General features: G+C 40.7%; 1 protein-coding gene across 20 annotated transcripts; it reads right to left on the minus strand.

The window, feature by feature from the left end:
• Positions 1-838: 838 nt before the first annotated feature.
• LOC103701348 (pentatricopeptide repeat-containing protein At5g27110-like) lies at positions 839-13,087 on the minus strand. Of its 20 annotated transcripts, none has more exons than XM_088718293.2 (5): positions 11,223-13,087; positions 11,015-11,094; positions 1,934-2,207; positions 1,627-1,778; positions 839-1,528 (listed from the first exon to the last, which is right to left on the minus strand). In XM_088718293.2, exon 1 carries the CDS (start codon positions 13,022-13,024, stop codon positions 11,303-11,305), a length of 1,722 nt encoding a protein of 573 aa, XP_088574419.2. In that variant the 5' UTR covers positions 13,025-13,087; the 3' UTR covers positions 839-1,528; positions 1,627-1,778; positions 1,934-2,207; positions 11,015-11,094; positions 11,223-11,302. The 20 variants fall into 20 exon arrangements, with proteins under 20 accessions (XP_088574419.2, XP_088574429.2, XP_088574430.2 ...); XM_088718303.2 differs by adding an exon at positions 10,751-10,838 and having other exon boundaries at positions 1,627-2,207; positions 11,326-13,069; XM_088718304.2 differs by adding an exon at positions 10,751-10,838 and having other exon boundaries at positions 1,627-2,207; positions 10,995-11,094; positions 11,326-13,069.
• Positions 13,088-13,711: the final 624 nt, after the last annotated feature.

Raw genomic sequence — 13,711 nt, forward strand, 5'->3', positions numbered from 1 at the left:
CTAAATTGATTGTTATAATTAGATATGAGGGCAAACCTTGATTGTAAAATTTGCTATATTAGAATAATCCTAAACCGTTTCAATCTCTTTTTAACAGATCATCAGTCCAATCCTTTTCTTTTGAGCAAAATTATCGGTCCCATCCTTGACATGCAAGACAAATATAGTTGAAAGTTCACAAGGCTGGGGGATATATCTCCATGTCCAATCAAATGAAGGATAGGATTTTCTTGCAAATTTGGAAGAGGATAGGCACTAATCTTTTTCTGCTTTCTAATGTTATGAGAAGGAAAAGAAAAGGAGCAAATGCTGGTTGAAATCATAGTAACTGAAGCTATCAGAAAGTGAAAAAACCACAGAAATCCCCACAGGATTGAGGTGTGCCATGGTACCATCTAGATGCATTAACCTGCCAACTACTGGAGCTGCATCAGCTGCACTGTCCTAAGAAGGCCTAAAAGAGAGGAAAAATTGTGCTAGAGAGGAAGAAGGATGAAAAAAAAACTGTTCCATGAAAATGAAAGGACAGTAAAGAAAGGGTATCGAAATTGTTTTTGTTTTCCAAAGAGAATATTTGCCATGATGATTGGGGCATAAGCATGAGGCATTTTCATGACATAAATGAGCTACGATTATGGCGAGAAGATTAATATACACTAGCATCAAAGAGGAAGAGATCTGCGCCAAAAATAAATGATATCAAAGAGTCAAAGCAGGAAAGCAAACTAGCAAAGAGATGGCATAGGCCTGCAGCCCGTGTCTATGTTCCAAATTAATTCAGATCCCTGCAGAATCAAATGATTAGGGGCACACCACCATCAACAGGAGAGCATCTAAATTAATCATGGAAGTTTGGCTTGCTATCATTTGCCTTAAAGTCAATCATTAAGTAGGAAAATTTAGGATAGAGAAGGTGAAAGCCTGAAGCTTTCTGAGCTGATGGGAGTTCGGTAGGCAGAACAGATCTCTCACTGATTGAAATAGATGTGCCGCATGGCAGAAGCAACCAAAACAACACAGTCTTACCCTGAATCTGACATTGTTCTATCACATTTCAATTGGCTAGCATCTGAGCAGGATGAGAGCGACAACTTTTGACCCACCATATCATGGGCCACAGGAATGTTTAATTGGGCTACGGATGGTAGCACAACTGCATTCAAGGAAGAGAGTGACAGCGTCTCACATCGAGGGCTCCACATACTGAGAGGAGGAGGAAGACCACAGTGCCAGATGGAGCAGATGCACGTGGATACCATATATTCTTCTTAGTTTGATGCCATCCATGGTGGCTGAGAAGCTGAGATGGAGATCCGACGGCAGACAGAAGCACCCCTGGGGCCCGGCAGATGGAAGCACCCCTGGGGCCATCCTCCTTAACACCACCCTTGAGAGGTTTCCTTACCATCAACCTGTTGTTAGGAGTTGACAGATCGGCGATCATGGCTCCAGGTTCAAAGGACATGGAGAAGAATTTTGGCCATTGGGGCAATCCAGTATCGCCACCCGCATGTGCTGCCATCATGGGCTAGCATTTAGGCATGATGCCAGATTTGGTTAGTAGCTGCTTGTCACTTGTCAATTACATATTGATTAATATTCCACGGCAAAATAAATGCGCGTTACCTCCGACCGTTGATAGATTTGGAATGTTGGTGATGGCTCCCCTTGGATATTTAGCTAACTACACTATTAAGGTCATGCTCACAAGAAACAACTAATCCACCATTCGTAATAATGCAAGATAGATCTGCATCACTTTCATTGCCATTGCACACCTAATGTGAGATAGTATATGAGCAAGCCACATGAAGCACACTGCTCTATAGAGAAAACCAAGAAATAATATTTATACTGGCATATGATAAATAATATAAAAAAACAATGATTTGCAGAACTTTTTGACCAGGGTTAGAGATGACAGTCCACCTACCAAAGTCGGGTTATCATGATGCTGCACTCCAAACTGCTATAATTGTGAAATTATGTTGATGAGTAGATTTCTTCTTCTCAGCATTCAGAAAAACTGTTGAGAGGCAGGCATCGGCATTTGAAGGGTTTCCCACCTGTTCCACTGTTACTTGCCTCTTTGCCTCAGAAAATGGAAAGCGACCAATCAAGCACGTTTTAGTGTCAGGCAGATCCCATCAGCTGCAATGTTTGAATCTGAACTTGTTATCATTTCTGGTACATCGAATTTTACCATCCTGCAAATGCAGTCACCATTCAAAAAGTAATATTTTCAATAATTTGTAAAATTGACAGCGCATTTCCTTCTAGAGAAAGAGAGAGAGAGAGAGAGAGAGAGAGAGAGAGAGAGAGAGAGAGAGAGAGCAACAGTATAGTAAGTTAAATTCAACTTGGATAAAGATTCAATGTCTTGCGAAATGAAATGTAGCATCACATGACTTTGTCTATAATTTTCCTCTGATGGACTATGTAGTCCTGTATCCCATCCCATATTTTGTTTCTTCTTAAAAAAAAACAGTTTAGTTTAGCAGCAAAGAAAGAATCAATGTCATATGAAAAGAAAAGCAACATCTTATCGGTGAACTGTACTATTGTGCATTGATGGCCATTACGGTCTTACATTCTGTTGCATATCTTGACTACGCTGCAGAATATTGTAGGTTCAATTCTCAAGGTACTAAATTTAATGAATAGCATCTAGAGAATTATGTTGCATATAGGAACATCCAAAACATATTATATCCTGTTATTGTAAGACAGTAGTATAACACTAACTGTTTACTTGGTGCGATTTTACTTCCTGAAACTTGGTTGACAGAATTGAGAGTCAGTGCTGGTGCAGGGAAACGGATATTCTAAAAACACCTTAAGTGAAAAAGTTCTTAGGAAGCATGTATGGTTCAAGATTCTGAGCAGTTTCCAGAGGAGGTACCACTATCCTATTCCTGTTACTAAGTTATGAAATATAAATATGTGTTGGCATAGAACCATAGATCGCCACTCCTTTTCCAAGTTTAGTGAAGAATCATTTTCAAAGAATTCTGTCTCAAAACATTCAGAATAGGAGAGGTGGGGCTGAGGATAATCAGAAGCAGAAAAGGATGGAAGAAGAAAATGATGTGATGGTCCCCACTGCGAAATCATAAAAAGTATGAGCATACATCACCACTCCTTTTCCAATTTCAGTGAAGAAGCATTTCATAGATCTCTCTATCTCTCTCACACCATTCAAAGTGGGAATGGTAGGGAAGATGATAATTGAAGGAAGAAAGAAATGGAAGAAGAAAACGAATTATTATAGAACTCACTGCAAAATCATAAACTAAAACAAGCTATGCCATCTCTCTCTGAAATTCACACTGACATATAGAGGCAACAAAACACACTTGAAATTCTTATCCTTACAAGCTAGGACTCTTGTGTGTGTTTCCCGTGCAAAACTCCAGAAGACTCGGGGGAAATTGTTCAAACTTGGTTGATTTTCTGGTTGTTACCAGTGCATGAAAGCAGACATGCCTCAGCCACTCATATCACTCTTTGCCATCAAAAACTTTGTTGCGTGAAGCTCATCAACAACAAGCATCTTCTGGCATTAACTTACAGAAATCCCTTAGGTCCTGGAATTCATTTAGATATAAACACTTGTGGTGGATTTGTTAGGCAAATAAATTTACTGCTGCATCCTTGGAGCTAGTATCAGGGGATCCCTTGCCCTTTTATAAGGGAATGAATTTACCTTAACATGACAAGAGTGACCTTGCTAACCGAGAAGGGATTCACATCAGACACAAGCATAAAATAAAAAAACTTCCATAGGGAATCTGGTTAGACATTCTTAATGATCATTACCTTTTCAACGTCAACAAAAACTGCATGACTTCTTACCACATACAGCACTAGTTCACAACATTCACATCAGAACAATCATGCTCCACCAAACATGATGGTTTAGACTTTAGATACAACCTGTTGCACAAGAAGCATTTTAACATCATTTGAGTAAGCAGCTTCATTCTCTTCTTGCTCAATGTCTCTTTTTCTTCTAAAGTAGGGCTACACAATTCACAATAAGGCTTCCAGAAACCTAGTACTTAGTGGTTATACTGTCTAAAATTGCAAGGAATTGGCACCAGAGCTCCTTTGGCACTCCTCTTACAACAAACTTAATTTACCAATAAGAAAGGATGACATTCAGATGGAAGAAATGTCAAGTAATCTTCCTTTTCTACAAATTATAGACGGTTGATTTGGGGGATTGCCTACTTTTTTGTTACAATGTTGACCGTGGTTGGCGGAACCGTCTTGAACCGCCTAGTTCGGAGCCTACTGAGCCGTACAGGCGGAGGACCGGGAAGGGAACCAAAATAAGAAACCGGCAATAGAGGGAGAGAAGGAGAAGGAAACATGCATTTTAAAGTATTCATGCCTTGTTGTTTAGATGTACATTTGCTAGAAGAGATGCATGTGATTGTTGTGTAAGAGATTAAAGAGGCATTTTCTGGGTTCTTATTGGAGCTAGCCATTATTCTCTTTTTGCTGACCAAGGTATAAAAAGCAGGTGCCTGAAGGTAGAAGGAAGAGGTCTCAATATAAGGAGGTGCTTCCAGGATTTGGATGTCAGCTAAAAGTGGAAACCTTAATAATGATCTATTAAGTGGAAAAAACTTCAGGCCTCAGAGAATTTTTGGCATTGGTTTTTTCCTATTTTTTGTTAACAAAAAGCAACACAAAAAGTCCGTTTGGTACTACTACTTTCATTTTCTACTTTTATAATTAAGTTCTCATAATTTTTAGAAGTGTGAAAGCAAGAATATTTTGTTCTTACCATTTTCTTTAACAAGGACCCCCCACTTGAGCAGGGCTGTCAAATGAATGAGCAAATCTTGAGCAGCATGCATTTGGCTTGAAATTTAGCTCAATTTAAGCTTGCAAACCAGCTGAAGATGAGCTTTTTCTTTTTTGAAAACAGAGAAAGTACCAGCTGCACACTTCACTAAGAAGTGTGAAGATACAACAAAGAGATAGAGCACAACTAACATCCTAAAGACTAAAAAGTCAATCACAAATTCAAATTCAAACCACACCTTCCAAAAATGAAGACAAATAACTCTTCACAAAAAAATCCAACGAAATTCAAACTTTCAAGTTCAAAAGTCCCACCACCAAAGGACTTGTTGAAAGTGCCAGAAAGTCGCCAAAACCATGAGCACCCGAATGACAACCACTAACAATGCCAACGTCGGCGACTAGGAAAAATCTCTAATCAACAAGCTAAGACAGCATCTTGGTGGGGGAGCTCGACCATCACCAAAAGCACCCTCACCCCAAGCCACAAAGCCACAGAAAGAGAGAGAGGTGGCGGAGTAACTCGCGTGTGTGTGTGTATGGGGCGGGGGGGGGGGGGGGGGGAACCATCATCATCTCGAACCCATCGCCACGAATTGCTCCACAATCATCATGAATCCTGTAGGCACAAGGCAACAGATTGGAGTCTCACAAACTAGCCAGGAACAGGAGGCCAAGGGGAAAGGATCAAGGTTCTCAACTAGATGAGAAGGGGTGAAGGCAAACCAAAAATATGGGACTCAAGAACACAAATGGTGGAGGGAAAAGAAAAGGAGGGAGAGGGAGAAGAGAGAGAAGAGAGAGAGAGAGAGAAAGAAGAGAGCGTCACAAAATGAGAGCGAGGGCGGAGCAATGGGGGACCACAAGGAGAGGGGAGGAAAAAAGGAGAGAGAAGGGAGAAAGGATAGGGGGGCAGCAGGGGACCACAAACAAGAGAGAGAGAGGCTGATCTATGGGGGACCATAGAGGGAGAGAGGGGCGAAGCCATAGGGACCATGAAAGGGGAAAAAGTGGATCCGAGATCCATACAGAAAGAAAGAAGAAACCAGAGCCCAAAATGCACATAAGAGAGAGAGAGAGAGAGGATGGAGTGAAAGAAATGAGAGAGGATGAGTGATATAAAGAGAGAAAGAGCGGTAAGAGCGGGGAGAAAGATGAAAGGAGAGGGATGTGAGGACCCGTGCGGGCGTGTGTTTAGTCTCACATTGTCCATGCACCGGGTAGATCTTAGGTACTTACGCAAGGCTAAAGAACCCAAATAATACCTTCTACCTAGTCTTTTTGGGTAAGGTCCTGAGTTGTTACAAATGGCATTAGAGTAGACCTAGCCCATGGCCTATGTGGACTAAGGAACTTGCAGCACGGGCACACTGGGGCCGTTCATGGGCCAATCATGATGCTTGTGATTAGCTTTAAATGGATTTGGACTCTTAGCCTGGCGAGGACATCAAAGCTTAAATGGGAAAGTATGTGAGGACCCATTTAGGCATGTTTACTTCCATAGATTTTGCGTACTTATACAAGGCAAAGGAATCCAAATGATACTTTCTGGCTAGTCTTTTGGGATGAGGTCCTGGGTCATTATAAAAGAAAGGGAGAAAGAAAAGGAGAAGAGATAAAAAGAAGGGAGGGGAGATTCCCCAACCAAGAGGCCTAGGAGCCTAATGAATAGAGCCAAAGTCTCTCTCCAAATTCAAAATTCAAAATCTAGAATGATGGGAGAATAACATGAGCTAAATTTTTTAGATCAAAATTGGAACAATCCAAACACAAGCTATGATCAGCTTGCACATGTTTGGCTTAGTATGGCTTGAAATAGAAATAAATCTTTATATAATATCACATTACATTTTTATTTATAAAATAGGGATTCTATATTTTGTGATACAAACATTTTTTTACAAATAAGGATATACTTCAGCAATTAGATACCAATCCTTTGTTTGCAATGATGATCACATTGTAACCATTAGATTATCATCTAACGGCTTAGATATGCTACACTTCATAACCAAAAGCCTAACCCTAACACCCCTCTCTCAACCTTTATAACTGCCACAACCACTGTCTTGTCTGCACTCTCTCTAACACCTCTCCTCTAGTAAGTACCAGCTTTTACTCCTAATTGCTAAATCCACCATAGCTAGTGGTTTAATCCTACATGGTTAGCAAATTACTCTCCCTGGACCCTGGCTTAATCCCTTAAAATTCTCAAAATCAGAGCTCCAACTTTATCTTTTCCTTCCTTAACAATTCACTTGCTACAAAGGTTGGTTAAATGTCACCCTCCTTCCTCATTGATGCATGACCAACACTAGGGATGTAGAGTTAGAGTATGTATTATTAACAACGATCGGGATCAGGACGTTAAAGGTGATTGAGATATTGGTCATGATTGTAATCAATACCGCAAACACAAGATACTAGTGCTCCTCTTCTCTACTCATGTACATGATGGCCTACACTTGGATGAGCTTTTTGTCCTATAGCCTCAGCTAGTAACAAGCCACACCAAGCCAACCACAAGCTTAGCTCGCTGTGGACAAGCCGAGCCCACTCTAGGCTAGCTTAGCTCGTGATGTGCTTAAGCTCAAGTGGGCCACCCAATTTTTTGAGCAAGCTTAAGCTAGGGCCAGCTCCCTTGTGTTCGGCTTGTATACATCCTACACCCAACCCCCCAAACCACTTTCTCCCTCCAACCCATTGTTTGTTACCAATATCGCCAACACAACTACTATTGTTGCTACCACTGCTACTGCCACCACCCACTCAACCCACCCTTTCCCTCTCTTCTTCTCTCTGGTGTTAGTCTAGTTCTTGTATAGGAGACAGCTGTAGAAAATTTGTTTATGTTTTAGTTAACTATGCCAAACATGTTTATGATTTTAGGAAGAACTAAAAAAAATGAAAGTTCTACCAAACACAACCTTACCAATTCTCAAAATTGTGATATTCCACAAGTGCTACCAAGAGTAGGAGGGCTGGAGGGGTTAATGTATTATTGAGGCTACATGTCCTTATCCCAAAAATGGCAATCATTTTGTGAGCCACAGCTTCGAGGTTAAATCTCCATCATCTGAACCCGCGATAATAGATTGTAACATGATGAAGACCATAAGCGAAAAGATTAGAAATCTGTTAAAAATTGTGTACTTCCATTGCACTGCCTCCATTAGGTGGTTGAGTATCTACTAAATGGGTGAAAAAGAAGCAAACCCAACAAGGAAAAAGGCTCACCAAATAGTTGGCTCATATGGTAAATTATTGTCCAGAAAGTGAGCTAATTTAACCACCTAATGTTAAGCAAATTAGTCTAATTAGTCATAACAATTACATCTATCCATACCCTCATTAAGAATCTTTAATATCACTAGAAGGCGCTTAGCATGGTTAAAGGGTTGCTTTAGCATGCAAAAATTAGTCACATTACCCAATAACAACTACATTTATCCATGTGCTCATAGAGAATTTTTGCTATCACTACAGTGAGGTTAGCATTGTCAGTACTACCTCTACTGGCTTGCTACAACAAAATCTACGCCTTATCCTAACAAAGATTACAAAACATGACTCAAACTTAGAAGACTCCCCGTGTGAATTAAGTAGAATATTCATGATCAACTATTAGCCCGACATCGATCCTCCGATATGTTGTGCTAATTGCTAACTTCACTAGCTTAATTGCTTAAGCCACTTAGCGGGCAGGGCTAAGCAACCCAAGAGCTAATGAATTATAGAATAAGAACATTAAAATGAAAGATATTAATAGAAATTTTCAAGTGAAAGCAATGAAAGTGAGCACCTAACTCCTTTATAGGCTAGGACTTGCATTTTTATTATCATGTTTAACATAGATTACCTAAGAAAGTGGAAATGCAACAAATTTCTAGTCATTTCACCTCAATGCTTATGTAACTAGATATTATACCCTATGTTTACAATATTCTGTTATAACCTGGACTTCATTGTCACAATCTGCAACTGGAATCATCTAAAAAAAATGAAATGCACACTGTCGAAAAGGATCAATAACTTAACCTGGTCTAACATTAAGCATTTGAACAACAGATATAATGTAGGACATGTCCCTTCTCATCCTTTTTCAGTCTTTCCATTGTTTAATTGCTGGGTATCTGATTAGTTGTTGCAGGACACCAATGTGAGGAATAGTGGTGTCTCTCAAGTCTTATGCATATTCTTTTCCCATTTTCCATAAGAGGAGGAGACATAGAAAGGAGTAGGAGAATGACTGCCCAGCTCACTCAGAACCTGAAGATCACATTCTTTTTCTCTTGTACCCGACCTGCTTGCTAACTCAGATGCATTCACTTGAACCGAGGATTAATTTACTACAGCTATGTTGATGTCGATTCATGACCAACGCATGTCCAATGTCTCTAGTATAACATAGTGTTGCTTGACTGCATTATTAGAAATTTAAAGACTTGACACCATGCACATCAGTCAATTATACAAATTAGAATTAATGCATAACATAACCTGTTATGAGATTTTCTTGTCTTCAATAGGATGTTTGTGTCAATTCACTGTCTATTGATCTTGCTCTCCCATATTGCTTTGAGATTTTCTTGTCTTCAATAGGATGTTTCTATCAATTCACTGACACCTTTATGGATCCTGCTCTCCCATCCATTCATATGAGGGGTATATTCTTCATTGAATTAAAATTCCATAGTCCCTTGGTAAAAGCCTGGTTCGTATTCTTATTTGCCATTTGACTTATCTTTGCTTCCTTTTAGCTTTTTTAAAATTATTATTTGGCCATTGTCTACAATTCCTAGAATAAAGAAAAATATGTCCTCAAGCTTCCCCTCCTCATCAACTACTCAATGCAATATGCACCCTCATATTTAAAGGAGCATATTTGAGCTTATATGCATAGGACGGGAAAAATCAGTATTTTATCCTTTATTTGTAGGACACTAAAAACTCTTATAATCTTATGTCTGGTTTCACCCTATCCATCTAAGGTAGGATCATATCAAAATGTTAACTTTAATGAAACTAGCATGGATACACCTTTTCTATGTATAGTGTATACAAATATAGACTAGGATCCACTCAACTAGATTTCAAGCTGAATCTGCCGGTGGAATTGGAAGATGGGGGTTCGATGCCGATGACCTAATATGTTGGATGTGATATACTACGTCTAAATTGCTCAGAGACCAAAAATCATATGATTTGGAGACCTCTAGCCCACACATGAAGTGGTAAAGGTGGTGTTCAAACACAATACAATGCCCATTTTGCCACTTGATGCACAGGCTAAGAGCCTCCAATCACATGATCTAATCTTTAAGCAATTTAAAGGTAGTAGATCACATTCAATGGCTTAGATTATTAATGTGGACCCCATATTACATTTCACGTGACCTAAAAAGACTTAAAATCTGGTTGATTAGATACAGTTCACCACTCTCTCCACGTGTGTCTACACTCTGTATATATATGTATATATACAAGTATGCATGGTGTGTCTATGCATTTGATTTTCTCAAACATGAGGTTTATAAGTTCCCATGGTCACTATATCAATGTCAAGATTAATTTCACACAAAAAAATGTAATCCAACAATATTTGGCTAAAGTTGGAAACCATCAGATATAATAGAAGCAATTGAAATGGCAGGTTTAAATATGATTTAACGTAAATAATAAACAACTAAACCTGATTAATTGAAAAGAAGATATGACTACATTCTAATGAAATTATGACATATTAGAAAATAAATTTGTGAACTACATTTCTATAAGAGAGTTCTTATGGAGTTGGTGATTGAATTTTAAATCATATGGGCTTTTACATGATTGTTTGGCATTATATGTTGTAGATATCTTCTTAGAAAATAAGCAAAAGTAATGATAAACATTATAAGAATAGCGGCTCTTAACAGAAGGAAAGTGTTCTAACCTCAAATTGTGGTGATAATATAGGTTTAAAAAGGTGCACTATTCACCTCTATTCATTTCTAATAAATTTCGAAAGCCGTTCTACTTATCTGCAAAACCCAAATGGTATAGTTTACTATTGTTCTCAAAACACAATAAGATGATCACAGAGAATTTCATTTTCCCTACCTATGGTACAAAGCATTGAACAAAGAAGCAAGCAGCAAAGAGTAACACAAAAGGTTTTAATGGAAAAAGCCATTTACCAAAAAGGTTAAGAAGAAACCTGGAAAAATCAATAATAGCACCATTTTGTTTAGGCTACAATAAGATGGTTCAATTCCTCTTGCCATGCATCAGACTACTCTGCATAGAATAGTTTTACCATCTCATGAGTTGAGTAAGAAGCTTAGCTAGGATCTCATGATCAATTATAGGGTCAGCCAAATAACTAATGTCAAAAAACCAGCTTCTAGAAGCTTGTGTAAGATTACCAAGAGTTGAGAACATGACCAGCTCCTTTAATTGCCAATAAGAGTTTATAACAAAGCTCATATCTGGACAACAGTGAAACTTATCTAGAAGAAAGTAACATACTGTTGACATTAATCCAACTGTACCCAGTCATCTTTCTCAACCCTCGTTCTTTCATTCTTGTCCTCACTTGTTCCACGCAATCCCATCTTCCAGAAGAGGCATGTAAATTTGATAGAGATACATAATTTGATGGATTCTCTGGTTCTGACTGAAGAAGGAACCTGGAAGCCAGATCTTGCATTTCCTGGTTATTATGAATCACAGAAGCACCAAAAAGAGCTCCCCAAACACTAGAAGAGGGTGCAACTGGCATTGAATTTATAAAATCCACAGCTTGATTCAGCTGGCCAGCTCGTCCTAACATATCAACCATACAGGAACACATCTCAACACTGGGAAAAACACCATGGTTCTTTACCAAAGAATTATAAATATCAACACCTTCAGATATCAAACCCACCCTATCACAGGCTGAGAGAACTGCTAAACTGGTTATTTGATCTAGTTTGACTCCAAGACTGCACATTTCATTAAACAATACAATGGCTTCTTTTCCCTTGCCATGAATACCATAGCACGAAATCATCGAGCTCCAAGAGATGACATCCTTATGCCAAGATTCATCATCAAATATATGTCTTGCATAATTCAAGCTTCCACATTTGGAGTACATATCAATTAAAGCATTGTTCAAAGAAACTTCTCCATGCAAATCTGCTCTGATGGCAAAGCTGTGAACTTGCTTCCCATCCACCAAACTTGCAAGAGATCCAATTGCAGGGAGGACACTTACCAAAGTGACCTTATTGGGCACTAAGCCATCTCTGAATTGCATCACCCGGAAAAGCCTCAGAGCTTCTTTGAAATCCCCATTCTCCACATAACCCGCAATCATGGCTGTCCAAGCGACCAGATTCTTGGACGCCATTCCATCAAAAATCCGCCTTCCAAAATCCACATGTCCGCTCTTTGAGTACATGTCGATCAGGCAACTTCCCACATGGAAATCCGAACCCAGACCCAGATCATTTCTTAGAACAAAACAATGGATCTCCCTCCCACGAAGCCAGCTACACAAAGGTAGAATAGTTGTGACCGTGAAGCCATCCGGCTTCACTCCTTCCATCTGCATCCGAATTATGACCTTCCACACCTCCTCCTCCTCATCCAAGCCATCCCTCAAACTCACCAACTCAGAAATCAGCACATTCCAAGAAGCGACACTCCTCGCAGGAATTTCATCAAACACCTGCCGAGCATCATGGGGACTCCCGCATCTGAAGTACAAAAGTATCAGGGAGTTGGCCATCACGGTGTCGGAGCCGAACCCGAGGCGGATAACGAGGGAATGGATGCCTCTGCCGGTGCCGGAGTCGACAAGCTCGGCGGAGGCCTTGGCCAGGATGGCGAGGGTGAAATGATCAGGAGATTGGTGAGTGCGCATGCGGCGGAAGATGGCGAGGGGCTCGATGAAGAGGCCGGCGCGGGAGTAGGCGGCGAGGAGGGCGTTCCAGAGGAAGATGTTGGACGGGGCGCCGGTGGCCGCGGCGGAGTCGAAGACGAGGCGAGAGAGGGAGGGGAAGCCGAGGCGGGAGTAGGCGGAGATGAGAGCGGACGAGAGGATGGGGTGGCGGTGGAGGCCAATGGGGAAGGCGCGGGCGTGGGCTCGATGGGCAAGGCGGAGGGAGCCGGCACCGGCGGCGAGACGGAGGAGGCTGGAGAGGGACCGGACGGCGGCCGAGGGGGAAGGGGAGAACATCGGGAGAGAGGGAGAGGAGATTGGGTAGGGGCCAAGGTTCCGATAACGGCGTTATTCCAATATAACAGCCTTCCATTGCCGCCGACGGTTATAACGGTAATCTGAGCCGTTATTTGCCCGATGACAAATGGGTAGTTCTAAATACACCCCCCCGATTGCTCAGGACACCCCCCAAAAACCAAAAATAAAATACCCAAACTAACCTTTAGTGTAATTACCATATTGCCCTTGAAATTTTCTCAGTACACCCCCCTTCCTCCTCCTCCATCTCCTCCTCCGTTTCGTTTTGAAAAGGAAAAAAAAAACCACCCCTCAAACCCCCCTTAAACCCCTCGATCCATTTACATCGTTTAGGCGATCTTTGAAGGAGATTTAAGCCCCATTCGAAGCATGGACAAGCAACTAGTGATTTGGGACGAAGAATCGGCCGCAACGGCACTGTGCAGCCGAACAGAAGCCTTCTGTTCGGTAGAGCATTGCCGAACAGAAGGCTTCTGTTCGGCACTCTGCAGCCGAACAGAAGCCTTCTCGTGCCAAATCGCGTGCCGTGCTGAATTTTGTGCCGAACAGATCCTCTGATTCATTAATTCTTGATGATAAATTATTTTATATGTAGGGCTATGCTACAACCGAATCTAGTATAATTGGATCAGAATTTGTACTGGATTACACAAGCGAATTTACAAC

This window comes from Phoenix dactylifera, chromosome 3 (assembly GCF_051530095.1).
Source record: "Phoenix dactylifera cultivar Ajwa chromosome 3, Ajwa_hap1_PhDact_Kaust_v1.1, whole genome shotgun sequence".
Classification (NCBI taxonomy): domain Eukaryota; kingdom Viridiplantae; phylum Streptophyta; class Magnoliopsida; order Arecales; family Arecaceae; genus Phoenix; species Phoenix dactylifera.